The 27,668-nt window shown below is 43.7% G+C and overlaps 1 protein-coding gene across 6 annotated transcripts in view; it reads left to right on the top strand.

The window, feature by feature from the left end:
* The window catches only part of cacna1ba (calcium channel, voltage-dependent, N type, alpha 1B subunit, a), a 158,870-nt gene that overhangs the window by 86,893 nt on the left and 44,309 nt on the right, over nucleotides 1-27,668 (top strand). For 3 of the 6 annotated variants that reach the window (XM_072664578.1, XM_072664579.1, XM_072664582.1), the window contains exons 10-26: nucleotides 1,919-2,002; nucleotides 4,561-4,779; nucleotides 4,968-5,080; nucleotides 5,745-5,857; nucleotides 6,229-6,360; nucleotides 9,831-9,903; nucleotides 9,989-10,106; nucleotides 10,254-10,321; nucleotides 11,046-11,152; nucleotides 12,270-12,332; nucleotides 16,072-16,107; nucleotides 18,971-19,750; nucleotides 19,852-20,036; nucleotides 20,173-20,293; nucleotides 22,884-23,013; nucleotides 24,094-24,153; nucleotides 24,472-24,578. In XM_072664578.1, coding sequence (XP_072520679.1) covers nucleotides 1,919-2,002; nucleotides 4,561-4,779; nucleotides 4,968-5,080; nucleotides 5,745-5,857; nucleotides 6,229-6,360; nucleotides 9,831-9,903; nucleotides 9,989-10,106; nucleotides 10,254-10,321; nucleotides 11,046-11,152; nucleotides 12,270-12,332; nucleotides 16,072-16,107; nucleotides 18,971-19,750; nucleotides 19,852-20,036; nucleotides 20,173-20,293; nucleotides 22,884-23,013; nucleotides 24,094-24,153; nucleotides 24,472-24,578 — 2,509 coding nt within the window. The remainder of the gene's footprint in view (nucleotides 1-1,918; nucleotides 2,003-4,560; nucleotides 4,780-4,967; nucleotides 5,081-5,744; nucleotides 5,858-6,228; nucleotides 6,361-9,830; nucleotides 9,904-9,988; nucleotides 10,107-10,253; nucleotides 10,322-11,045; nucleotides 11,153-12,269; nucleotides 12,333-16,071; nucleotides 16,108-18,970; nucleotides 19,751-19,851; nucleotides 20,037-20,172; nucleotides 20,294-22,883; nucleotides 23,014-24,093; nucleotides 24,154-24,471; nucleotides 24,579-27,668) is intronic. The other 3 variants (XM_072664581.1, XM_072664583.1, XM_072664580.1) reach the window with 2 other exon arrangements.

The raw sequence follows: 27,668 nt of genomic DNA, 5'->3' as shown, positions 1-27,668 counted from the left end.
GATATGTGCAGTAGTTGTGGTCAGATGTTTATATAAAATGGGCATGGATGTCATGGTAACATTTGGGTGGTAAGCCTCTTTTTAATAAACAACTGGTCACATGGACAACGAAAGGAGTGTTGAGGAGTAAAAGTGAGGCGTTCAGTCCCCGGGATACTGTACAAACTGTAAAGCATGGTGATGGTAGAACCATGCTCTGGGACACATTGCACAAAGTATATGGAATAATGAAGAAGGAGAACTACTTCTTCAGAATTCTTCAGCATAACCTTAAACCATCAGCTAGACCTAGTTGAAACACATCCCAGATAAACCTTAAAGGCGATTGCAGAATGGATAAAGCAGGCTAACACTAAGCTTTTGAAATGGATTTCTCAAAGTCCTGACCTCAAATGTGTGGACTGTGCTCGAAAGTTGGGTCTATGCCAGGAAACCAACAAATTCAAATGAACTCTACCAGTTATGCCGAAGAGTGATCAAATATCCAACAAGGGTTCTGCCAGAAGCTTGCTATCTACCTCTGGTCAGGGTGCAACTTGCTTGAGGGACATTTATCCAATTATTAGGTGTGCTTTCTTCCAAAACCTAGAGTATTAAAAAGAGTTTATCATGCAAAGACTAAAGCCTCTACTGTCCAGAAAAGGCTTTCTACTTGATTTTGGAGCATTGCTGTGAGGATTTAACTAGAGCATTAGGGAGGTCAAGATGTTGGATGACCACCACCCCACCTCACCCCCAACTCAGAACACAGTTCCACTGCTCCACAGTTCAATGGTGGTGGGCTTTTTAACCTCTAACCCACACCTGGCATTAGACATGGAGCCAGTAGGTTCATGTTTATGTGCTCCAGAGAGCCCTATTCTACTGGCAGTCCTCTACAGGGACCAGACAAGCTATGTTGTTCAAGAATTTCACTCTAAAAAAAGAACAGTTCAGAGGATTCCTTGAAATCCCAATATTCACATTATATTTGTGTCCATGGTGAGTGTAGGTGGGCAGTGGGGGCCGGAGCCAGGTGTGCTTGAGCAGGAAAAGCACAAAACTGTGTGTGACTTGATGCCACATTTACTATTTATTCTTCCTTAATTCAGTTTTGTTTTATTGTCTTTATTCCATTTTGAGTCTTGGTTCCTCTTAAGGTTTCTTCCTTTTGACCAGAGGGAGTTTTTTCTTGTCACTGTTGCCACTAGCTTGGACTAGCTCAGACTCAGATGTCTGTAAAGCTGCTTTGTGACAACATTTGTTGTAAAAAAATGTTATATAAATAGAATAGAATAGAATAGAATAGAATTGAATTGAAAACCATGTAGAATTGCCTATCCCTGGACTAGGGAATGTGTAACCCTTTAAACCAGGGCCCAGATCACTTATCTCAAACTACATGACTTCTATATTAGTTTAGTGAACAGTTAGTGAGCAGCTAATAGTAGTGACTGGATTATACTGTTTAAGGTGAAAGTCCAGTGCAATCTAAAAGGGGGCATGACTAAGCTAACACACACACTACAAATCTTACTACAAATTTTACCAACAGCATATTTTGACCACTGTGAATTCCTGAATTCCGTAGCTTGAGCTGACGATTAACTCCAGGTTTAGAGTGTCTTGCTGTATGACTGTGTATTTGAAATCATATGCTTCATGTGTTTTGAAATTAGTGTTTATCAGCCGTTTAGCAGGTTAGCAGTGGCTGTGTGCTGAAGTGCTCTCAGTCTGATGACTCAGCTCTTACTGCATGAGTGCATCCACCTGCATTGTGTGGGAGTCTCTCTGGGTCTCCTGCTGATCTCTGTATCCCGCAGATCTTGGAAATGCTCCATACTAAGTTTCTGCTCAAGCCAGTGTATTCCTCACTCCTGCTTTCTCTGTTGCCGTATAGGTCGGTGTTCATTCAGTCGATGTCTTTCTTGTGTTTTAGTGTTGAAAAGATCCAAGAAGAGCAAAAATGACCTCATCAATGCAGAAGAAGGAGAAGACCACTTCACTGACATCTCATCAGTCGGTAAGCATCAAGCCCGTGGCTCACAATAAGCTGGACATCCAAAGTTCCATGTCCATGTTCATCCTATGGGGTTTAATATGGAGACTGCTGCTGTAGCAGCCTCTACTGTTTTGGAAAAGCTTTACACGAGATGTTGGAACATTGTTGTGAGGATGTTTATTGCATTGAGCCACAAGTGCATTGAGCTTTAATGAGGTCGGGTACTAAAGTTCAGGATCACAAATGCCACTCTTTCTCATTGAAGAGGTTCATCAGCTTCATCCTGATGGTCATGTTGCTGCTAGTCAACAGGCTTGGTCATACTGGTTGGCTAGGTTGGTTGTGATGGTCAGAAAAGATGGACGGAGAATTCGACCCTTCCTCTCTAGAGAGGCCACCCAGGTGCTTGTTCAGTCTCTCGTCACTTCCAGACTTGACTACTGCAACTCTCTTCTGGCTGGTCTCCCTCTGCGCACCATCAGGCCCCTGCAACTCATCCAGAATGCAGCGGCACGGGTCGTCTTCAATGTCCCAAAATTTAGCCATGTCACTCCACTGCTGCGTTCTCTCCACTGGCTTCCTGTAGCTGCCCGCATCAGATTTAAAACCCTGACACTGGCCTACAAAGCCAAGAACGGACCAGCCCCTCCGTATCTGATGGCAATGGTCAAAAGCCGATCCGCACCAAGAGCCCTTCGAGCTTCAAGTACGGCTCGGCTCGACCCACCATCCCTCAAAATCCGCGGACGACAAGCGTCCAGGCTTTTTTCTGTCCTGGCACCAAAGTGGTGGAACGAGCTGCCCCTGGATGTCCGAACAGCCGAGTCGCTCGCTGTCTTCAAACGCAGACTGAAGACCCACCTCTTCAGAGAGTACTTGGACGAATAGTTCTATGGTCGCCTTATTGTATTGTGTTTAGTAATGTCTAGGCTTGGAGGTATCTTTTGTATTATTAGTCTATTCTAACTAGCTAAGGCTTTTTCTTGGGTAAATAGCAAAGCACTTTGTAAGTCGCTCTGGATAAGAGCATCTGCTAAATGCCGTAAATGTAAATGTAAATGTAAATGGTCACACTGGTCATACTGGTCAACCACCTTGATCATGATGGTAGACCAGCTTTGTCATGTTGGTCAACAGCCTGGCCATTTTGATCAACCTCTTTAACCAACCAGCTTTGTCATGCTGGTCAGCAAGCTTGGACATTCTAATCAACCAGGTTTGTCATAATGGTCACACTAGTTATGCTTTTTGACCACTTTAGTCATCCTGGTAGACCCGCTTGGTCATGCTGGTCATCTAGCTTGGTCATACCATGTTGGGTTAGCAAAGCTAGTCACTTTATGGTCCTTTTTGATCAGTGTCCACATCAGTAGCTAGTTCAGACTGCATTAACTATTAATATCATCATTAGAAACAAAATAACCAGAACTTCTAACACAAGGACAGTGGAAACAAACTCTTGAAAGTGGATGGATACAGGCTGTGCATATTTGAAACCCTATACCACCCATAGGTCCTCCTTAACCAGCACCTTATGACTAATTAGAATTAGACGTCTGAATACTTTTGGACATTTAGCAGCTCATGATTTCAGAAGTTAACTGCTGGAGAGATGACGTAGAATAAGGCATGCAATGACTCCTATTGATGTGAATGTTCTGTATTCCTCTAGATTTTCAGAGTCGCTCTGAACTCTGCAGGACCGAACAGCTGATTTGACACATGATTAATCTAGTCCCACATTCCCACGGTGACGTGCAGCTAAAATTAGATACATTTATACATTTATTGGGGTTTGGTCTCAGCTTCCATGGATGAAGTTGCGGGGAAGAGGAATGAGGGAGAAAGAGAGTGGGTGGAGAGATGGAACTCATGAAGGGCTGTCCAGTTTATGAGGCTTCAGCTTGTGTCAAATTTCCAGATTAAAATAGCCCATGAAATGATTATTCCTCGTCTCTCCCAGGGCGAGTTACGAGATGCTAATGGGCCGATTTTTCACCTCTGCCTTTTTTCACACTCCGTCTTGACATTTGAGTTTAATTTGAGTTACTGGGGGTTTAATATAGTACAGAAGCTGAGAGGCAGTCACTGGGTTGGGAAGTGAGCTCAGGCCCATCCGTGTGACTTTGTCAGTTAGCACGTAGCGCACTTATTAAAATGCATGATTGATAAAGTGTCCTCCCGGAGGTTCTCAGTGTATTTTGCATAAAGAGCTAGGACTGAGCAGGTGGAACGGTGTGTTTTATAGTGTTAGAGTAGCTCTCTGTTCATGGATACTTGAGAAGGTAGTCCAAATTGACCCATCCATGGTCCATCTCCATTTTTGTGTTTTTAAGTTTCAGCATAATGTGAACCCAGCGGTTGCTTTTTACATTGTATGCAAATTTCATGATGAGCCGACCAATAGAAATGTTACAAAACAACTCTGAATAAAAACATTTTACATTGACTTCCATTGAAAGTCAAGAAGGTTTTTCCTTCTCCTGTAAAGTTGCTGTTTTGAAGGTAGAAGGGTTTTTTGAGGGACAGTTCATAGATTCTGACTGTCTTCATTCTCTCTGCTCCTTACCCCCCTACAGCACCCCAAGGTTCTCCCTTCGGCCGGGCCAGCGTGAAGAGCAGCAAGAACGAGAGCTCCTCATACTTCAGGAGGAAAGAGAAGCGCATCCGATTCTTCATTCGCCGCATGGTGAAGTCACAGGGCTTCTACTGGACTGTGTTGTGCCTGGTGGGCCTGAACACACTGTGTGTGGCCATAGTGCACTACGAGCAGCCTGAGTGGCTCACCTACGCACTCTGTGAGTACACTGCCATATGAACTCTATGTCCATGCATTTTATACTGATGTGAATGAAGGTATTATATATTAGTAGATATTTATATATAATAAATTAATTATATATACATATATGTATTTCAATTATATAATATACATCTTAACATCAATTCATATCATTACTAATGTCTGATGTTTTTATGGCTGCAGATTTGGCAGAGTTTGTGTTTCTGGGCTTGTTCTTGACTGAGATGAGTCTGAAGATGTACGGCCTCGGACCCAGGAACTACTTCCACTCCTCCTTCAACTGCTTCGACTTTGGGGTGGGTGCCTTCTCACACTGTATAAACATGATAAATGAGCATTAAAAAGTACTAGTAGTTAGTATTAGTAGTAAAGAAATAACTTACATACCTTACTTTGACTTACACTATATGGACAAAAGTATTGGGACACCTGTTCATTCATTGTTTCTTCTGAAATCAATGGTATTAAATAAGAGTTTGCCCTGCTTCTGTTGGAGTAACTGTCTCTGCTGTCCAGAGAAGGCTTTCTGCTACATTTTGGAGCATTGCTGTGAGGATTTGATTGCATTCAGAATGTTGACTTCAGGATGTTGGATAATTACCACTTTGCTTCATTCCCGATTCCTCAACTCATCCCAAAAGTAATGGATGTGCCAGTGCTCCACAGGAAACTTTATACCCCTCTAGCCCACGACTGGCATTATGCATGGTGTCAACAGGTTCATGTTTATGTGCTCCAGAGAGTCCTATTCTTTTGGCAATACTTCTCTACAGACACTAGAAATGTGGAAATGTGTGTGTGCACTGGCACATCTGTGTCAGCGATGGGTGCCATTCAGAGTAGCTGAATGTATTTCGTACAAGGGGTGTCCACAAACATTTGGCCATATATTGTATACTCATCTAAGAAACTGAACTTGACTCAGCGTCATATGGATTGTGTGTTCTGTCCCTGTTGTAGGTGATAGTGGGAAGCATTTTCGAGGTGATATGGGCGGCAGTTAAACCCGGGGCCTCTTTTGGCATCAGTGTGTTGCGAGCTCTGCGTCTGCTCAGGATCTTCAAAGTTACAAAGTAAGAAAAGAGAAATGTCAGTTCTGCTCATCATAGAAGAACCAGTTTTTGCCGTCGTAAGGAACCATGTCTGTTGTGGAGACGTTCGATAGGGAAGATCCTTTCAAATGGGTAAAGAGCCTTTACATGAAGTGAAGGTCCTTTAAGCCTTGAAGGGTTCTTCACATCTCTGTTACAAACATGGTTCCTTACGGAAGCAAAAGTGGTTCTCCTATGGCATCCTTAATCGTAAGGCGATTTTACAGCACACATGCATTTCCAGGGTGTTCCCTTACATTCCAGGCACGTTCCCTTTCCTAAACATCACTCCGAGCTCCTCGGAATGCTGTATTGATTGTCTGAAAGCATTCTGGGTGTGTGTGTTTTCTTAGGTATTGGAACTCCCTACGGAACCTGGTGGTGTCCCTGCTGAACTCTATGAAGTCCATCATCAGCCTGCTCTTCCTCCTCTTCCTCTTTATCGTGGTGTTCGCTCTGCTGGGGATGCAGCTCTTTGGGGGCCAGTAAGTCTTACAATCTTAAAAATAAAGGTGCTGTAAATGGTTCTTTGAGCGTTGCTATAGAAGAAGCATGTTTGGTTCCGTAAAGAACCATGTCTGTAATGGAGATTGAAGATGTAAAGAACATTCTAAAGGCTTACTTTGATGTAAAGGTTCTATACTGGTTTGAAGGTTCTTCACACTTACACAGCTCTGTGGCATCACTCAAAGAACCCTTTGTAGTTTTCTATTTTAATGAATTGAAGTGAATTATTTGCAGATTATTATTGGAATAAGGGTTTTTAGGGTTTTTAGGGTGGTATTTATGTGTGTGTGTGTGTGTGTGTGTGTGTGTGTGTGTGTGTGTGTGTGTGTGTGTGTATGTAAATTAAGAGTGTATAGAGTCTTCCGCACTATACGTATGTTGACTCACTCAAATCTCAACGGCTTTCAAGCAGCAAACCCATGCTGTCGTCCCTTGGCAAGGGAACGGAAAGTCCCTCCACTAAAGTCACTCTTGTAAGAAGCAGCACTGACTCCTTCAGGGCCTGCCATTTCATTTTCCCCGCACTTCACGTTAACAAACATGCCAGCGTCGGAATGGGAAAGCCGAGGTTTTCATTTCTCCCTGCCATGAATTATTGATGGGCCTGTGTAACGGAGGAATTGCCTGCGTGTACTCTCTCCACAAGGTAAATATCAGTTTAAACGTGTAAACATCCAGTCATACGATCCAGCGTAACGATTGGCGAGACGCATAAACAAATAGTTTGCGCAAATGTTATTGAAACGAGGCCCGAAAGAGGCATGGGATGAAGCCTCGGGTCACTCAATTCTCCCCTGCTGGCGGGACAGGCAAGAGCTTTTTCTTTTTTCTGGGGGATTTTAATGGAGAGCTTAACCAGATAGAAAATGCTGTTTCTGGATTTTGAGCTTGGAGAGCGTGAATAGGCGGATGACCATAATGAACCCACTGTCAGATTTATGATGAGATAGGATGCATGAGGAATGTCAGACGTGGTACCTGGTTGTAATGACAAAGCTCAGATGATGTGATGTGTTCTAGACAGGGCTTACAATGCTGCTGTGTCTGCAATACAGTTATCATTTCAGTGTCACTCCCATAATATCTGGTCAGCGGCAGGGCTGACTTTCAGGGCTCATATAATATTACCTAAATATTTTTATGCTACCCACCAAATCACGTTTTTCACCAATATTTTCTATTTTAATATTTTAATGGGCAAAGTATTGTGAATTATCTGGTAACTAACATTTCTTGGGAAGTCCCTCAGGGTTCTATTCTGGGGCCTATGAAACTGTTAATTACGATGCTACAGGAATGTAGTTATAAGAAAAACTACAAAGAGGATGTTGGAAAATAGTAAACTATGAAGACCCCCTTTTGATGATGTACACTATATGGACAAAAGTATTGGGATACCTTCTCATTTATTGTTTTTTCTGAAATCAAGGGTATTAAAAAGTGTGTGTTTGTTGGAGTAACTGGCTCTACTGTCCAGGGAGGACTTAATCTACTAGATTTTGAAGGATTGCTGTGAGGATTTGGTTGCATGTTGGATGATCACCACCTGACCTCATCCCCAGCTCTCCAACTCATCCCAAAAGTACTGCTCCACAGCTCAATGCTGGAGGCTTCATACCAGTAGGTTCACGTTTATCTGCTGAGTCATGTTCTATTGGCAGTAGTTCTCTACAGGGATTAGACAAGCTGTCTTTGTCTGCAATGGGCGCAACAGTAGATACATGCATTATTTAGAAGGGGTGTCCAGAAACATTTGGATATATAGTGTATCTGGAATATGGTAGGACTGTCTCCAAATCTGCATATGTTGGATGTTTGGGGTCTATAGGAACTGCTGGAATACGGCGTGCACATACTCACATTGCCACACAATGGCACATTTAACACATCCAGCTTGTTCCCTCATTCACACTCTCAGAGAGAAAGGTAAACGACCGTTAAGAAGGATGTAGTTTTTCAAAGAATCAGAAGAGAAAATCTCCATTTCTTCCTCCTGTTCAGCTCTTTCTATAGCCTTGTAATTAGGTCCCTATAGAGAGATGAAGAGCGCAGAAGATAAGGGCGGTGGGAGGTAGATTGGATTTCAGCGTGAGGATTTGTGTATGTATTATTATGAGAGCAGTCGCAGATTCCAGAGCCAAAGCTTATTTGTGCATGCGGGAATAAACAGCACACAGGAAGCTGGTTTATTGGGAAGTATGGATGTCTATGTTTTGCACAGTGAGGTTCCGCATGGAGCCGTAATTATGCAATTACTCTTATTGGCTGTTGTCCTGTGTGTTATATGTCCAAATGTTTGTGGACACATTCCAATGTCTGTCCGTCTGTCTGTCTGTGCATCTGTCTGTTTATCTTTCAACCTATCTACACTATATGTCCAAATGTTTGGGGATACCTTTTCTAATAAACACATTCATCTGTCTGTCTGTCTGTCTGTTTGTTTGTCTGTCTCTCTATCTATCTATCTATCTATCTATCTATCTATCTATCTATCTATCTGTCTGTCTGTCTGTCTGTCTGTCTTTCAGTCGTTATGTCTGTCAGTCTGTATGTCTGTCTATCTATCTATCCACACTATATGTTCAAATCTTTGTGGACACCTCTTTTAATGTCCATCTATTAGGACATCTGTCGGTCTGTCTGTCTGTCTGTCAGTCTGTATCTATTTGGACATCTGTCTGTATCTATCTATCTATCTATCTATCTATCTATCTACACTATATGTCCAAATGTTTGTGGGCACCTTTTCTAATGTCTGTCTTTCTGTTTGTATGTCTGTCTGTCTATCTATCTATCTATATATACTATATGTCCACATGTTTGTGGAGACCTCTCATAATAAATGCATTCATCTGTCTGTCTGTATGTACAAATGTTTGTGGACACCCCTTCATGCATTCAGCTGCTTTAAGTAACACACAGATGTGCAACACAGACATCTTGTCTACACCCTGTACTGCCAATACAACAACATGAACCCATTGGCAACATGCTTAATGCCAGGCATGGACTATAGAGGTATAAAGCCAACCAGCATCGAGCTATAGAACTGTGCTCAATACTGTCTTCCAACTGTGTAATGTCTATCTATGTGATATCAGCCCGCGGAGACGCTGAGTCACATGGCTGGAGGACCATGCGAAGCTCAGAGGCACACACACAGACAGCCATGCAAGTCAACCCTAACATGTATTATTTACACGTAAATGCACCAATCACACCCAAAACACTTCTCCTCTAAACCTGAGACTCTAGTATGAGTCTCTGTGGGGGCTCTCGCTCTGTGGCTGAGAGGCTAGCGTCCTCTCTACTGGCTTTTACTGCCAGGCTAACGTCCTCTCTTCCCGTGCCGGCGAGAGCTGTTGTATATGGCATTTATATAGTGCAGCAGTAAGAACTGTAATCCCTGCATTTGATTGGGCTCAGAGTTTGTTCTTCTGTCTTCTAGGTTTAATTTTGAAGAGGAGACCCCAACGACAAACTTTGATACATTTCCAGCTGCCATCCTGACAGTGTTCCAGGTAAAGCTGATGCTGGAAAGTTTGCTGCTAGTGATTTGAATCTGGAGAGGCTGCAGATGCTTCACTGTATTGCTTGTTGTTGCAGATCCTGACAGGAGAGGACTGGAATGCAGTCATGTATCATGGCATTGAATCTCAGGGAGGGGTGAAGCGCGGGATGTTCTCTTCTGTGTACTTCATCGTCCTCACTCTGTTCGGAAACTGTATCCTACTCTCGCATTAATTCTGGATAGGAATACTGAATACCACTAAGTACCACGCTTTGAAATGAAGGGCTTGGATTTGATCGATGCCAACTTTCTAAAACTGGTAGAAATGTGTCCTTATTACTTTAACACACGCCTGAACAGATACCCTCCTCAATGTCTTCTTGGCCATTGCTGTTGACAACCTCGCCAACGCACAGGAACTCACTAAGGTAGCTTGTACGCTCTCTCTCACACACTCACACTTTACCAGCCATCTGTTGTTGGGCAGACACACCATGAATCTGTTGTTTGCTGGGTTAAAGAGGAAGCCATTCCTGTCTCCATACCCCGCCATACACTGCCACCCTTTATTGGGTCCATAACACTGTCTCGGAGGGCCGTTCACTGTTGACTGATGCTTGTCTCGCTCAGTAGCTCAGGGTAATGGAGCCCTGCACTACTAGCATGATTTAAGGCTTTACATTAATACTGTACAGTACAGGGAAAGATCACAGCTACCATTCGGCCTTGGATGTGAAGGCCACTGTTTTCTCTTGTTTTTCTGAAACGTGGTTTATTGTTTTATAGCAGAAAGATTTCTGAAGTATTCAGGAGAGTAGCACAACTAACCTTGCACTCTGAGTAGGATGACCCATCCTCTTCCCCATGACGAGCATTATGCAGTTAGCATTCTCCACCAAGCTCATTAAGCTATCCCCGTCATAGCCTGAACAAGCACAGGCTAAGCAATCTTACGCTAAGCAACTGGCTAGCCACCCATGCCCCCACCTGAAGGAAAGAAGTAGAAGACAGATTGCTAAACACACACACACACACACATACTATGCTACATTACATTTATGATATTAGTCATAATACTACAGGTATTTATTGTCTCATAATAGGTAATGGGTCACAAATGACTGCTTTCTCCCATTTTTCTTTCTCTCCCAGGATGAGGAGGAACAGGAGGAGGCTATCAGCAAAAAGCTGGCCCTGCAGAAGGCCAAGGAGGTGAAAGAGGTCAGCCCCATGTCGGCCGCTAACATCTCTCTCACAGCGTAAGTGAAGGGGGGATTTAAACCCCACTGCTTTTGGTGTACACCAGTAACAGCTTTCCTTTTTTATTATATGAGTGAAGTACATGTTTATGCTGTGTATGTTCTGTGTTTATGTTCTATGTGTGTGTGTTTAATCCCATTTGGGCTGAACTCTGAATACTATGTCTGTATGAGTGAGTGTGTGGATGGTCAAATACTGTGTAATGTATGTTTACGAGTGTGTGTGTGTGTGTGTGTTGATACGTTCACTCGTCTATATGTTTTGTCTGTTTTATGCTTGTGAAGGCTTCTGTCCCCAGTAAAATGGCATGCATATTTTAGCCCTCAAATAGATCAGACCTTAGACCTTGCCGAGTGTGTAGAGTCTGACTGATGGGCCCTGACAGAGGGGCTTATTGCGAAGAGAAAAACAGTTTGAGGAGCACATTAGGCAAGTAGTCTCTATGCAGGGCATTCTAGCTTATAGCTTTGATACAGTGCTTGGTAATAAGAGCTCCCCGGAGCTGCCATTGGTTCCTGTTACTGTAATGAAACAGTAATGCCTCTGTCCTTGACATAGAGTATTTGTTAGCCTAATAAATTAGGCATTATATTGCAAATTTCCATAGCTCTAAATTGAATACTCAAATCTCAGTCAAATGGGCTTGATAGGCAAATTGGAACTCTGTATTTGTGTTATTATGGCCAGCTTGTTGTACTATAACAATGTTTATTTCAATGAAGTTATGATTTTCTTGGTTTTGAAGATATGTCAATGACATTTATGTTTTCTCGGCTTGATTTGGTATCCGTTTGGGACTCTTTTCTCAACAATCTGTTCATTTACAAGGCATTTTTCCTACACCAAATGGTCAGCTCCTTGGCTGGACTGACTGGATTAAACTGGACACTAGGATAAATGTCTTTGTAAATTATATGCAATGCAAAGTTTTCTGTTGAACTCTGGCATGAACTCAGTTGAGACTGTTACTCCCGTTGAGTTGACCTTTGTGGGGCGAGGCCAGAGTCAGTGTGAGGGACAGCTCCACTTTCTCAAGCCCCGCCCCCCCTGTTTCTTTCCCCTCCCATCTTTTGTTTTTGTTTCTTTGTTTGTTTTTGTTTGGTTTGGTTTATGCAGTTTTATAAGGCCGAATGGAGGTGCACTGTCACACAGCTCCTCTCACTCCGGCTCTGATTCACCGTGAGTTTCTTTACTCTGCTACAGCCTGCTCCTTCATTTCCTGTCCTCCTTTATTCCACACACACACACACACACACACTCGCCGGTACCATATCGCTCCATCTCCACTCACTTTAAATGTATACCAAATCAGAACTTTCAGTGTGCTTCATGACTCTGTACAAACCTTTCAGCTTGACCCTCCTGTGGTATCGGGATTTCTTTTAAATACAGTAGTAGTAGTTTGAGTAGTTTTGAGTAGTAAAAATTGTAGGAATCATTTCCAGTTAGTCTGTGTTGTGGTTCTAGGTCCATGTGAGGGATCTCAGTATGTAGTACAGTAGAAGTAAACATTTGTAGATTTCTGTCTGAATGAAATCTGCCATGTGATTTTCTGCTTGCCCCGAATGTGCCAGCTCAAGCTGGTTAATCTGGTCGACCAGTTTAGGTCTTGACCAGCAAAGGGTACGTTATCAATTGAGTTTGACCAGCCTTACTAAGCTGGTCCACCATTATGACTAGCCTTACCACCCTGGTCCACCAGCATGAGTAGCTTGACCAAACTGGTCAACCAGTGTCACCAGCTTAAACCATCTTTGTTTCTTTGGTCTTCAAAAAAACTAACAATTTACCCTAAATATACTCAAAAAAAACCCAGCCTGGTTAGCTTAATCTGGTCAATCAGCTCTTTTCATTTGACTTTGGCCGTTCTGCTAGTCCACCAGTATGACCAAGCCGGTCTATCACTATAACTAACCTGACCAAACTAGCCAACCAGCTAGCATGACCAGCCTGACCATGTTGGTCTACTAGCTTTGCCAAACTGTTCAATCAGTATGACCAGCTTGACTACCAGTTTGATCAGTCCATCAAACCCACCATCATCAAGAGCTAAGCTATTTAACCATCTTAACCAGCTGGCTTACCGGCATAGGGCATGTCTTTCGCCTGTCCAATCAAACTCTCTGACTCGATCTGACCGATCAAAGACCAGCTTAGACCATCTGAAACCATGTACCAGCAAAAGCCGGTCTTGAGCTGGACTTTTCAGCAGGGTAGTCAATCAGCCAAGACATATGTTTGGTTTGCAAGACAAGAACTGGACAAAGTATGACCACAGTTTGGAACTCTTTGGAGCTTTATGTGGGCTACATTAAGGCCTTGGCACGCAACGAGCCTTGGCTGATCAGCTACACTAGCGGACAAAATTCTGCATATTTGATATTTTGCTGAACTAGTCTTTTAACGTGGGGAACTGAAGACCCAGTGGGTGCCGCTGGCTCTTGTGTTTACAGTGAGGTTTCAATGTTGCTCCTCCGCTGCTCTAGATTAGCTGGTTAGCTGGGAGCGCCGGGTGTTCATGGTTTGTTGTTAGCCTAGCGCCGGAGCTGGCAGTGTGCTGTGTTCTCAGAGCCAGCTGTCTGTATGTGAATGAGTGTCACTACTAGAGCTGCTGCTGCTCTTACTGCTGCTGCTGGTGCCCAGTGAGTCAGCACTTCTGCCAGCCAAGCCCTGGAGTGCCCGCCATCTGCAAACACACACACACACACACACATACAGAAAGAGAGAAATACACTACTAGGGTGCTAGTAGCTAGACTAACTACCCTAATTTTATTTAACTAGCCTAATTTTAGTCACCCGAAGCCCTAAAGGTCCTTGAATTAGCATATTTATTCAGTTGGTTTTCCTGTGTTAATGATGTCAATAGTTTTATGGGGTTTCTCTAGATCTCATATTATCATAACACCATAAACCCTTTTCCTGTGATAACACATCAATATTATCTTGAGATGATGATAAAGTTTATATAGATAATATTTTGCTTATGTTACCATGGCAACACACACACACACACACACACACACACTTTTTAATTTCAGCTGCAGTTGTGATTTCAGATCTTTATGGTTTACTGAGGTTCTGCTATCTGTAACCGAGTTACCAGCCCATATATAGACACAAGCTCGAATGGGTGGTCCTAAAAGTGGGTCAGGTTTACCCTTAGTACGGCAGTAAGTCAGTAAACATCACCACTTTACCCCTCCGGGCGACGACAGCATTGGCCGCATGCACCGGTGTCTCCCAGGCAGCACCCATCGCCTCTCTGCTTCTCCGCTTCTGTGGCTGGCTACGTGCTTTGCTAGTAGGGCAGGGTTTAGGTTGGTGGCAGACGGCAGGTGGTGGGCGCCTGATCTCCCCAGCGACGGTGCTGTATCGGGACCTCCCTTCCGTCCTGCAACTCAGCCACTAAGAGGCCATGCATGGAGGTCAACTGCTCTCCCAAGCACATTTCAAGCTTTAGCTTGCCAGGTTTTGCTGCAGCTTTAGCTTTAGCTCTCCAGGTTGCGTCATACCTGATGAGAGGGTAGCAAAAATGAAGAACAGCAAACATTTATTAGACTTTACACAACATACATTGAACATTTACACTGGGGACCCTAATGACCCTCTTGATTAGAAAGAAAACTATTTTTTGCTTTAGAGAATTAGAGAATTATATCATTATCTCAGGAGACCAAGATTTGCTATGTCATGAAACCACAGGAATTAACTGAATGCAAATACAATGTGCAAATCCGTGACCCTTTTGGGCTTCCGTACTATTTACAGAAATCATTTTTGCATTATTTCTAAGAAAACATTTAAATAAAACATCTTCTTTTTTTCTTTTTTCAAATGATTCTCTCAAAGCATCCTAAACAGCAGGGAGAGAAGACCGATTGGGCCAGACTCAGTGTAACAGTGCTGCACCGCGCAACAATGTGCGGCTCAGTATTTAAGTTATATTCATAAAGTTCTGGTGGTGTTCCTCAGTGCAGCACTCTATCGTCACTGCTGCAGTTTTTCTCAATGTCACCTCAGTGACAGCCAATCAAAATCCACATGTTAATGACCTCATACATATTAATAACCAACGCTCATGTCTATTTGGGTGCAAGAACTGAATGCAAAATTCAGGATCAGGACCACAGCTTCTAATGAAAGAAGCAGAAGTGCTGTTAAAATACAGTAACAAACATAATTTGAAAAATACACAATGTGGACAAAAGTATTGGGACACCTGCTCGTTCCTTGTTTCTTCCTAAATCAAGGGTATTAAAAAAAGAGCTCATCCTGCTTCGGTTGGAGTAAACTGTCTGTACTGTCCAAAAAGGCAATTTCAGGCTTTTCACTGGACGTTTGACTGGTAGTGTATGGGTTTATTAGCTGGTTAAATGTGTGTACATGCATTAATATCATTAATGTCTCAGAACATTTTAGAAATGATCATTTTATATATATTCTTCAGCTTCTTACCAGGGCAAGTTTTTTTGCACGACAGTGTGGTTTAGGAATCACTAATGGAGCTTGCGGGAAATGTAGTTTCCCTCAGTTTTCACTCAGGCACTAAAACACACCAGTAATCCTGGTTTATGAGGATAAACACACGTGACGCTGCTGCTTTTTCCTCTTAATATCATGGTAAAAATGGCAGGGCGCTTAATGAATCGGGCCATTTTCGAGTAAACAACAGCTGGACGTGTCTGTTTGAATTACTGTTCATACCTGTGGCGTAAGTTTCATCGTTATTTGGACCTTTTATGTTGCTTCAGTTTTGTCCTGCGTCTGTCTTTCTGTCTGTACGTCTGTATACTGCCCTGTTTTTTCCGTGTTTGTGTCTCTGCTTGTGTTCTAACCTTTTGTATGTGTCAGTGTGGGATCTCCTTTTGTTTATACGTGTGTGTGTATTTGACTGTGTGCCCCTGTATGTGTTTTAGGAGTTATGTCTGCTCCCCTGCCCATCACTACTTGAGGTAATGGTATTGTGTAGGAACCACCTGAAACCCCTGTCTCTAAAAGCCTCTATAAGCACACCAGCATTGTACTCCTTCCTCATTGTGTTTGGTGTAAACTGGATATGTGAAAGCGCCCATCCTCCATTTCCCTGCATCTGAACTCCCCTGTTTTGTGTATTATCAAGTGTTAAAACATTCACACATGCATTTCCCTCTCAACACCATCAGTGTAATGGGGTGTAAGTTAAGGTAAGTTACAGCAACTCAAATCCCTTAATTGTTCTTCATGCACTCATTCAGTTAAATACAGAGGGAGATATAGCTGAAATAGCTGTTTCTATTCTACCCCCCCCCCCCCAACACAAACAAATGCATAATTCAGTGTTTTGCTGTGAAATGTTCATTGTAGAGAAATGTACCAACTCAGGTTTCTTCGCAATAAAAAAGTGCTGGTAGGAACCAGAGGTCAACTCAAATACAGCCACTTTATTAACTCCCCAAAACCACCAATGAATCCAATTTCTTATGGGGACTATTTTGCCTTATAGTGTCCTTCATGTACCCCTCCGCCATGAATGAATTCAAACTAAACAACTTGTGCCAACAAACTTTCTGAAACTATTACCAAACTTTATCTTAGGTTTTCATAACCATTTCACATAACTGCTTTCTGTAATGTGGCTTTAAGACGTCTTTAGACATCTGGTTCCATTCTCCACCATTGCGAACAATTCTGCCTCTGAAGATTTCTCTAGAACCAAACGTTTTACAACAAATCGGCCTGAATGACTTTGTTTCCATCTTAGACATTTAATTATTTAGACATTTTGAAACATCAGTGAAGTTGCCCTTTAACTTCTACACTTAAAAACACCTTCTGTAGTAGTTCTCCTAATTGCGATTTTGCACAGGTTTTTGAAGCTAAAGCTAAATGGGTTGAAAAGCAGGCTGCACTTTGCTAGATACATTGTTTTACACAAAATACATTTAAATGAAATGCACATGGCTGGCTAAATTAGCTAAATTAGCTCTTGATATCACTGTTGAACAAAACAGCACACTTATACTCTTGGTTATTACAAAAACGGACCAGTTTTGGCTGTTTTATAGAGCTAATGTGTCATCTCCTAATGAGATCAAACTTTCACCAGTTTCCCAGCGCACAGTTTCTACTGCTTCTTACTGGATTAGCTCTCCCAATTCCTGTCACAACTGGCAGCAGCGGGGCTTATCATGTAAAAAATATCCCACCAAAGCTGCCGTAGAAATGCTACAAACCTTTGTAGACCAATGACAACAGCAAAGGGATTACCAATAACTTGCCTTTCATTTCCTCTCTCTCTCTCTCTCTCTCTCTCTCTCTCTCTCTCTCACACACACACACACACACACACACACACACACACACACATGAAACAGCTAATTAGAGCAGAATGTAGTCAGTCAGATAACATGAGGAAGGTCATTTAAGCTACAATCAGCCCTAATCCCGTCTGTCCACACCCTGAAAGTCATGATCCATGTAGTGCATCTGATATTGTGTTTGGGATGCATGGTCCAATTTCGGTCAGCCATAATCCACGAGCATTAGCAGGCCGGATGCAGCATGTCCAGACACGGTTGACTGACTTCTGTAATTTGACATCCATAAAGACCCTCTTTTCTCTCTTCCTCTCTTTCTGAGTCACACACACACACACACACACACACACACACACACACCTACAAAACAACCCAGAAGGGAGAGTATGCTTTTGATTAATATCAACACAAAAAGCATGTCTCTGCCATTGTCCTAATTAGACACTAAGTGTGGTTTAAGGCATTGATGAAATATAATGCAATAAGATGCAGAAAGCTATAAAGAGTTTTAATTTGGGGAGAAAAGTCCCACTGCACTCCATTGCTGTTACATAGGGAGCCTGGGTGAGTTATTATTGTTATCTAGCTTATTGCATAATTTTTTTAAATTAATTTGTCACAATTTTTTTTTGATTTTAGACAATGACTATTAGTGCTGTCTAAATAAAAGTTCAAATTAGGAAATCAGTCAAAATGAATAAAGAAATGCAGACTTTTCATACAAACAAGTATCTCTGTAACATGGTATAATTATCATACAATAATCAGTAAAAAATAAAATGCTCAAATGAGGTTTTACATGCCTATTTACCACCCTGTTATTCTGCCTCAGTATGAAGGCACACTGATTCTCCTTTTATGGTGGGCTTGTGGGGAAATAAGCTGATAAGCTCTGCCTTTATTGTCCCACAGTAGCCGCATAGCCTTGCCTGGCCTAGCTTAGCCTAGCCTAGCTTTCTGGATAGTGTTGCCATCCTCTTTGGGTCCTCTCGTTGTCCAGTCGGCGTGGGGTGCAGTTAGCTAGCTGAAGAGATTGTAGTAGGGGCTGGTAATGTTAGCTTTTAGTCTAGCACTCAGCAGCACAATAAACAATAATACAAAAATGTACCTTTTCCAGGTAATACTTGAACCTTATAAACATGTCATGGCAGATGCCATATGCTGTCACACCTATATGACACTATTCAACCAAATTAGCATGTGATATGAAATGTCATGACATCAAAGACTGTAGTATACATCATGACTGTTACTGGAAATGATAATATGGCAGTACTCATACACAGTACTACCATATTACAAAAAAACCTCTCTGACAGAATTTGCCCACACACAACAGTGTAGGAGAGGCATTTCCAGGAGTACCAGAGGGTTTAAAGGTGGTCTTGACATGGATGGAAGACAAACTGTGTGTTGAGGGTCCATATAATGGCTCAAAATGAAATTCATGAAGAAATATCACTAATCCTGCCTGTTTAAACACTAACCCCCTCTTCCTTGATCCTTCTTCTTCCTCCAGTAAAGAGCAGCGACGCTCTCTAAAAATGATGTCTGTCTGGGAGCAGCGCACCTCTCAGATCCGTAAGCACATGCGGGCCAGTAATGAAGCCCTCTACTCCGAGGAGCTCAGCCCCCGGCTGGCCTCCAGCCAGCACCTGCGCCCTGACCTCACCACCCACCTGGACCGGCCGCTGGTGGTGGAGCCTCGCTGCTGGGAAGAACCTAGGAACATGCAGGGCCAGGCCGGGACACCCCAGGACCTGCCTCCTGATCCCCCTGCGATGGACCCCCCTCAGTCGCACCCACCCCGGAAACACCACCGGAGACGCGAGCGGGCGTCTGACGATACACAGGAGAACGGAGAGACGACTGGGAACTCGCGAGAGGGACGCCGGCACGTCCACCACAGCCGCAGCAACAAGGAGTCTGAGGGCACACGCTGCAAAGAGGGCAAAGGGGAGCGCAGCCGCAGCCGGGACGGGGCACGCAGGCACCACCACCAGCAGGGCTCGGCGGAGGACGGCAGAGGTGGAGAGAGGGAGCACAGACACCACCACTCGCACAGGACCAGCCGAGAGGGAAACGGCGTTCTGAGCAGCGGCGGGAGGAGCGAGAGGCGCTCCCATCATAGAGACGGGTCGCGCTCAGGGACGAGGGATGGAGAGAGGCGAGGGGAGGATGGAACCAATGGAGGAAGGAGGAGGCATCGGCAGAGAGCCGGCAAGGCCCAGTCCACCCTGGAGGGTGAGGAGCAGAGGGAGAACGGGGAGAGGGATGAGGGCAAGTCTCCAGAACACAGGTAACAACAGAGGTTCAGGTACTTTCTGGGAAGGAAGTGTGAAGGAAGTTTGGTCGTTGAGGTTTCCTTGCTACTGCTTTCCTACTCCTTTCCTACTCTAGGCATACGGAAGTGGGTGGAGACTCTCTAGCAGCTACTCCTCAGCAGCCTGCGGTGGGGAACAGGTGGGGTATGGAGAAACCTGAGGATTCAGACAACCAGCGAAACGTCAGCCGCACAGGGGGGCTCGGAGTCCACATACCGGTCACCATCACCTCCCCACCTGGAGAGACCACTCTCATACCCAGTAAGCACTGCTTGTAGTTACCCAGTACTGACGAAACCCACGATAATCCCCAAAGATCTCACTGTGATGTATTATATTACGGTAACAACAACACGTCGCTACAGCTGTAACTGTAAGTTGTATTTCTCTGCTTCAGTGAACAGTATTGACAGTGAGACCGTGCCCATGACGGAGAAGAACCTGGAGGAGGTCAACCAAAGCAGCCCTCGTCCCATCCTGCCTTACAGCTCCATGTTCATCTTCAGCCAGACTAACCCGTGAGTGAACAACACATATACACCCTGTTCACACCTGGTCACTTCATGTGACCAGTATCAGATGCGTCTCCGGTTAGTCAGCCGGAAATCAGATCGCTGTGTAAGAGGGAATATGCAGATTCACTCGTTGCGCTACAATTATTACTGGTATTGATGTACTGGGAGTTTGGTTGTCAAATGTGTCTTGCAGAGACGGATGTGTTTACACTGCTATAACGTGGCTCAAATGCGTCTCAGACTCCCTCCTGAAGTAGTTTTAGTGATTGGATTTGTATCTGGTTTGAATGCAGCTTTATTATGTGCCTATAATTCTGATACTCAAGACGCATGAAGTGACCAGGTCTAAACAGGGTCATAGTTTTCTCCAGTCATGTACTGCTGCTCTAAACTGACTGGCATACCTGAGTCTAAGTGTATCTGTGTGTGTGTGGGTGTTGACCTTAAAAGAAAAAGGGACAAATCATTCACATTCCTGGCATTAAAGGGCCCATATCCTATATTTGTCTTGCATTTTCCAACCTCAATTTATTCCTTAATAATAAACAGGCTGTTTCTGAGACTATACCTTTAACACTGACATGAATGGGCAGAGCTAAACTGTGGTAGGCTGAATAGGCAGTTATATATATCAAAATCTTGTACAGCCCTTCACATAAGAGCATTCAGCTACTGTTGCACCTATTACTGCAAATGCACACATACAGCTTGTCTAGCCCCTGTATTGAGAAGTACTGCCAATAGAATAGGACTCTCTGGAGCAGGCAAACATGAGCATAAAAGTAAAAGCACTGATTTCATGACCTACATTAGGGATAGTCATGAATTCTGTCTGAACTGTAGAGGACCTAGCGTAATTCAGCCTTCAGTAATTCAGGTTAATAATTTATGTGTGTATGTGTGTGTGTGTTTAAGATAAGTCTACACTCTGTCCAGTCTTGGTTATAAACAGACAGACAAGCAACAAGCACAGCACCCATAAACCCTTGCCTGCCCGTCATTGTAGAGGCTGCGGTGTTGAGTTATGGTTATGTGTGTAAATTTCCCCATTCTCTGGTTTACAGTGGGAGTGTGTGTGTGTGTGCATGTATTCTTCTGTGGGTTTATGCAGTATTCTAAGATGAGGAATGTTTTTTGCGGTGCTTGAAATTACCCATATGTTCTAATGTTACTAACAATGAGCCTCATGCACTGATGTCTTTCCAAAAGCTAGAGCACACCGACCAAACATGCTGAGCCCAACTCCAGCAGTCGAATGTTGGCTCCTGTGGCTGGCTGGCTGTGAGTTCCCATTCAGATCAGCCACGCCTGTGTTTTTCTCCATCGTCCTCTGAGAAAATTAAAGGCTGAATTACCTGCTGTTTTTCACTGAACTCCCATTCAGACCCATCCGGATTCACATCTCTTGATTTTTTCTAGACAGATGTCGCCTCACGTTGACAGAAAATTTTGTCCCCTGATGTGACCTGTATTTAGGCCCTGAGCATGCGTATCAAAGCTCATGCAATGGATATTAAAAACGTTCAGAATTTGCTAGAGGAAGCCTGGAAAATCAAGACAAACCTCAATGATCAGTGGTTAGCTACACCTTATATACTTTGGGAAAACACCAATGATGGGACTGCATCTTCTCAGGGGAGCATCTGAAGTGTTCTTTAAAGTTTTTGGCAATAAGTAAGAGTCGATGACAATATTGATGCTTTAGCTTAGCAAAAAAAAACCCATCTAAGCAATAGAGTCAGTGAGCTGGTCACTATGGTAAGTCATGTTCGAAATCATGTTTGAGGTCAAAATCGGACAAAATCACACCAACACCAACCCAACATTAATGTTTGTTTGTATCTGTCCATGTTCGCCCGGTCGGTGTGCTCTGGCCCTAAGAATTTTCTTACGTTGTATATGAGAAAAGTCCTCACAAAAAAGTCTACATCAGATTCATGGGGTGTTTTTAAACTGCAGGATAGTTCACAGCTCTACTCTTACAATGATGGATCCCATTGTCCTCGTAAACTGAACAATTCCCAAATGAGAAAACACAGAATCTTTGTGAAAACTGCATAAGTGTGTCCCAATGAATGGAAGCTGGTTGTCACCAGTGAGCATGATATCATTTGAGTAATGCTGCTGGTTGACTGTACAATACTATTGCATTATTGACTGAACCATTGCTTTTAGAGTTTACATTTACGCAGAGGTTCTTATCCAGTAAACTTTGTTTACTCAAAAAATACCCCTAGCTAGTTTATATAGACTAGGATCCAATGAGACCTCTAAGCTTACATACTACTAAACACAAAAGTCAGTATGGAGACCACAACGTTTCACCCAAGTACTCTTGGAAGAGGTGGGTCTTCAGTCAGCGTTTGAAGACAGCGAGTGACTCTGCCGTTCAGACACCCAGGAGACGTTCCTCCATACCGGTGCCAGGACAGAAAAAATGCTGGATGCTCGTCTTCAAGCAGACTCTGCACCCTTGACGTTACTATTGAATACAGTGCCTTGTGGTAATGATATAACATACAGAATGCTCCTCCAATGACCCTCATAACCCATCATGTCCTGTGTATGTGTGTGTGTGTGTGTGTATGTGCAGGGTGAGACGTCTCTGCCACTACATAGTCAGTCTGCGCTACTTTGAGATGTGCATCCTGGTGGTAATAGCCATGAGCAGCATTGCTCTGGCTGCAGAAGACCCAGTCCAGGCCAACGCCCCACGCAACAATGTGAGTCTTTCTCTATTCACCGCCTTTGTCTGTGCCTCCAATCACATGAGGTAGTCTCATTACACGTTGGCTGTGCCTTCTTCTCAGTGGTGAAAAAAGCTTAAATAATTGTACTTTCTTACAATACGCAAAGCAGCACTATGTCTCAGTTGTACCTTAACATAGCAGCGTCAGAATCAGGTAATAAGGAGAATGGTGTCTGTATCATTGCCACTCCTGGCCAGGAACACTGCTACTGCACTATGGAAGACATGGTGGAGCTACAAGAGAACTGTGTAATGCTGCATAAGTCATATATGTGTATAAAACCTTGTAGTTGTACTCTGCAACAGGCTCAGTCCACATGCTTCTTTCACTTTACATGTCGGTTGTGTATCTGTATCAGTGTATCAGCTTGTCCAGAAATGCATGAGTACGGTACGGGGGGGGGGGGGGGATGAAGTCTGATAGTAGTGTAAAAGTGAATTACTCTCCTCCTACAGTTGCATCATATTGAAATATTACATTTATACATGTATCTGCAACCATGTTTGTTATTAAATGATCAAAAACAGTCATCAACTTTTGAATGCTTATATACACTCCAATCAGCCATAACATTAGCACCACTGGAGACAGGTGAACTGAGAAACATTGATTATCTTCATTTGAATGCATTATGCAGCAATCATGGGAAAGGGGGCAGTGGGTAATGGGCAAACATCAGGAGACAGGTCTTGTGGGGTTTTTCTGGTATGCAGTGGTCAGTACCTACCAAAAGTGGTCCAAAAAAGGACAATGGGTGAACCAGCGACAGGGTCATGAGCACCTTTGGCTCACTGATGCGATCCATGAAGGTCACACCTCACAACTTACAGGACTTAAGGAATCTGCTGCTAACATCTTGGAGCCAGACACCACATAACATCTTCAGAGGTCTTTTGGAGGCCATGCCTCGAATGATCAGATCTGTTGTGGTGGCACAAGGGGGAGCCACTCAATATTAGGCAGGTGGTGCTAATGTTATGGCTGATCTGTATACTCAGCTCATTTCTGAAATGTCTTTCTGATTGGATATCTTAAATATTGCTTTTTCAAAAGGTGCTGAAGTATTTGGACTATGTCTTCACTGGTGTTTTCACATTTGAGATGGTGATTAAGGTGAGTTCTGGCTTAATTACAGTTTTTAGGCAGTGTTAGAAGCAGGTGGCTATTAACAGGATCTCACCGGTGCCGGGCTAAATTTGCTTGACACTGATCTGGCTGTCTGATGTCACTTTCCCTTAGCGGCAGCGTTTTTAGTTTGTCATCCTTCTCCTTCACCCAGATTCATGAATTAATTACAGGTCAAAGCCCATCGCGTATTATTCATATTTCAGAAAGGGCAAATGAGGCTCATCTAGAATGTAAGTTGGCTAAGAATTCAATGTTGTAACATTTTAACATGCCGCGAGCTCCCTCTTCTCATTGCCTCCCAAGATGGTGGATCTGGGCTTGCTGTTGCATCCTGGCTCCTACTTCAGGGATCTGTGGAACATTCTGGACTTCATTGTGGTCAGTGGAGCTCTGGTGGCGTTCGCGTTCTCGTAAGTAAAATTTTGATTAGCTAGACAGATATTCCCAGGTTTTTTTGTTTTTTTTTTAAGACAAGAGATTCTCCATTTACCTCACAGATAGAGCCGTGGAGCCATATGCATTGCTTCCTGCAGCCAGACGAGTGTCTCTTTGTTTACCGTAATTGTACAGTTCCCCAGTTGGACGTTTGATGTGTGCTAAATTCCTCCCATTCATCAAGCAGGCTGCCGAGCGCAGCAGAAAAGCGCAGAGTAAGAGTTTCGCCAACTCCGGCTGTTCTGCTGCTCTCACCATCCGCCTCTCAGAGGTCAATCGCGCCCATTTAATTACAAGAGCACAGTTTAGTCTCCCTGTGCAGCCTGATTACTGTGTCTGAACACATGTGTTCAGTATGTATGTATGGCTACTGCACAGCTTTGGGGCTGAGGTCATACACTGATGTCCAAATGTTTGTGGACACCCCTTCTAATGAATGCACTCAGCTACTTTACTTTACAGGGACTACACACAGCTTGTCTAGTTCCTGTAGAGAAGTACTGTCTTCCATGCCTAGGCTTGGGCTTGAGGGGTATAACCCCCCCCCCCCAGCATTGAGCTGTAGAGCAGTGGAACTTGTTGGAATCTCTGAAATGATGGTGGTGCTCTATCCAATACATTAAGGATGAGTCGGGGATGAGGTGGGGTGGTGATCATCCAGCATCCTGACCTCACTAATGCTTTGGCAATCCCTGGACAGTAGAGACAGTTACTCCAACAACGGCAGGATAGACTCTTTTTATGAATGAAATGAATGAGCAGGTGTCCCAATACTTTTGTCCAAGCTGGATTACAGCATGCATACCGTAATACCCCAGTTATATAATTCAGTTGAATTGCTGTGAAGTCAGAGATGTACACCTCTAGCCATAGACACTTATAAACAGCCTGTGAGTCAACAAGCCTTTTGTCTTTCCCCACAACTGTAGTCTCTCCCATTTCCCGTCTCCCCCCCCCCCCCCCTCTCTCTGTGTTATTGCTGTGATGTCCTGTCAGAGACGTGGTGTGCACAGCGTGAACGCCCTTTCTTCTCTCACTCATTCTCCACTCTCCCTCTCTTTCTCTCCCACCGGAACCACGTGAAGGAGCTTCATGGGGTAATGCCTTAACTCTCTGCCTGTCTCTCTCTCTCTCTCTGCCTCTCTCTCTTTCTTTGTCTCTCTGTCTCTTCCTGTCCCCGTCTGTCTTCTTGCCTGTCTCTGTGTAAGTCTGATGGTTCTATGCTCTGCTCATAGGCCGGAGATGGGATGTTCTTCCCTGCAATCTCTTCATTACATTGCCATACTGAGCCACTGACTCTCTCATTAGTGTGTGTGTGTGTGTGTGTGTGTGTGTGTGTGTGTTCACTTGTTTGACTACTGTTTCATTGCTTGATCATTAGAAGTCGAGAGCTATTACTTTACTGTTCAGGTCAGTATTTAATTATGGTATATACAGAACATTAAAGGTGCCATAGAATGCATATATTCTGTATTCAGTCATTTGTCTAAGTGGTGTTAACTCAATTTTGGGAGGAGGAACATGCCTAAAGCCCCTCCTCTCAAGCTAACGTCCTATAAATGCCATCGCTATCTTGTTGACCACCAGTCTCCACATATCAGGGGGGGGGGGCAGAAGCCACTTGATCACCAGCCCAAAAGTCTTCAGAGTTCTCCCCCCTCTCTTAGAGACCCCATCGTACATAATTCTCATGGTCTGAACCAGCCAAATTTAATTGTTAATTAAAACTGCTAATTTACAGGCCTATACAACCCAGAACGAAACACTGTTTTTCAATGGTAAGGCCCCCCAAGACCACCACACCGCAGGTATTATTTGGGTTGTGGGTCAGTCTCAGCACTGCAGTGACACTCACTCACATGGTGTGTTGCATTTCTGGTATGAGTGTATCAGATACAGCAGTGCTGCTGGAGTTCTTAAACACTGTGTCCACTCACTGTCCACTCTATTAGACACTCCTACCTATTAGGTCCACCTTGTAGATGTAAATCAGAGACAGAAGCTCATTTGTTGCTGCTAACTTTCTAGTCTTTCAGCAGTGGTCACAGGACACTGTTGGCTGGATGTTTCTGGTTGGTGGACTGTTCTCAGTCCAGCAGTGACGCTGAGGTGTTTTAAAACTCAAGCAGCACTGCTGTGTCTGATCCACTTGTACCAGCGCAACACACACTGACACGTCACCAGTGCTGAGAATGACCCACCACCCAAATAATACCTACTCTGTGGTGGTCAGTCCTGTGGGGTCCTGACCATTGAGGAACAGGGTGAAAGGAGTCTAACAGAGTACGCAGAGAAGCAGATGCACTACAGTCTGTCATTATAGAGCTACACAGTGCTCCTATATGGGAAGTAGAGCTGATGTAATGAACAATGAGTGTAGAAACATGGAGGCTGATTGGTGCTCTTAGTATTCAGCTAGATACAGTTTTAGAGTCTATGGCACCTTTAATGTTCCATCAAATTTAAAATCATGAAAATATATTCTATTATACTCTATGATAAACACAAAGGTGGTATTGATTAAAAGTGTAGATTCGGTTCTTCTAAAGGAATCACTCAGTGAGAGTCATGCTTTTGCTGTTCCTAGTGATGACAACGGCTTCTAAGGGTTAAATCTACACCATTATGAATGACATAACCAGCCTCTCTCCATACAAAGCGTCTAATAGCATTCAGAACATCCGCCTGAACATCAGTCAAGCGAAAGGAGGAGTAGGCCCAGAGATCACATGTAGTTCAAATCAGTGCATGTCAGTCTGAATCATTTAAATCACATTGAATAACATCAGTCATTCTGGATCTCCTTGCTGGTGTTCATACCACCATTCCTCAGCCTTCTTCTTCCATCTCCAGCATCTCCAGGCATGAGGACGAATGAGAATCCCTCCGCCTTAACGTTAATGCATGTCACTTTGCGGTTCACTGAGGGAATGTTCTCTACTGCTCTTGTAGGACCATGCGGTTCGTTCCATTTACACCACCGACTTCTGTGGAATCGGTCTGCGTAGCATACTGAGTTATGCCAAGACGGCAAAAATCCGATTCATATGACTCATGTTACTCTG

The sequence above is a fragment of the Salminus brasiliensis genome, chromosome 20 (genome assembly GCF_030463535.1).
Source record: "Salminus brasiliensis chromosome 20, fSalBra1.hap2, whole genome shotgun sequence".
In the NCBI taxonomy this organism is placed as follows: domain Eukaryota; kingdom Metazoa; phylum Chordata; class Actinopteri; order Characiformes; family Bryconidae; genus Salminus; species Salminus brasiliensis.
This window is presented reverse-complemented; position numbering and strand designations above follow the sequence as displayed.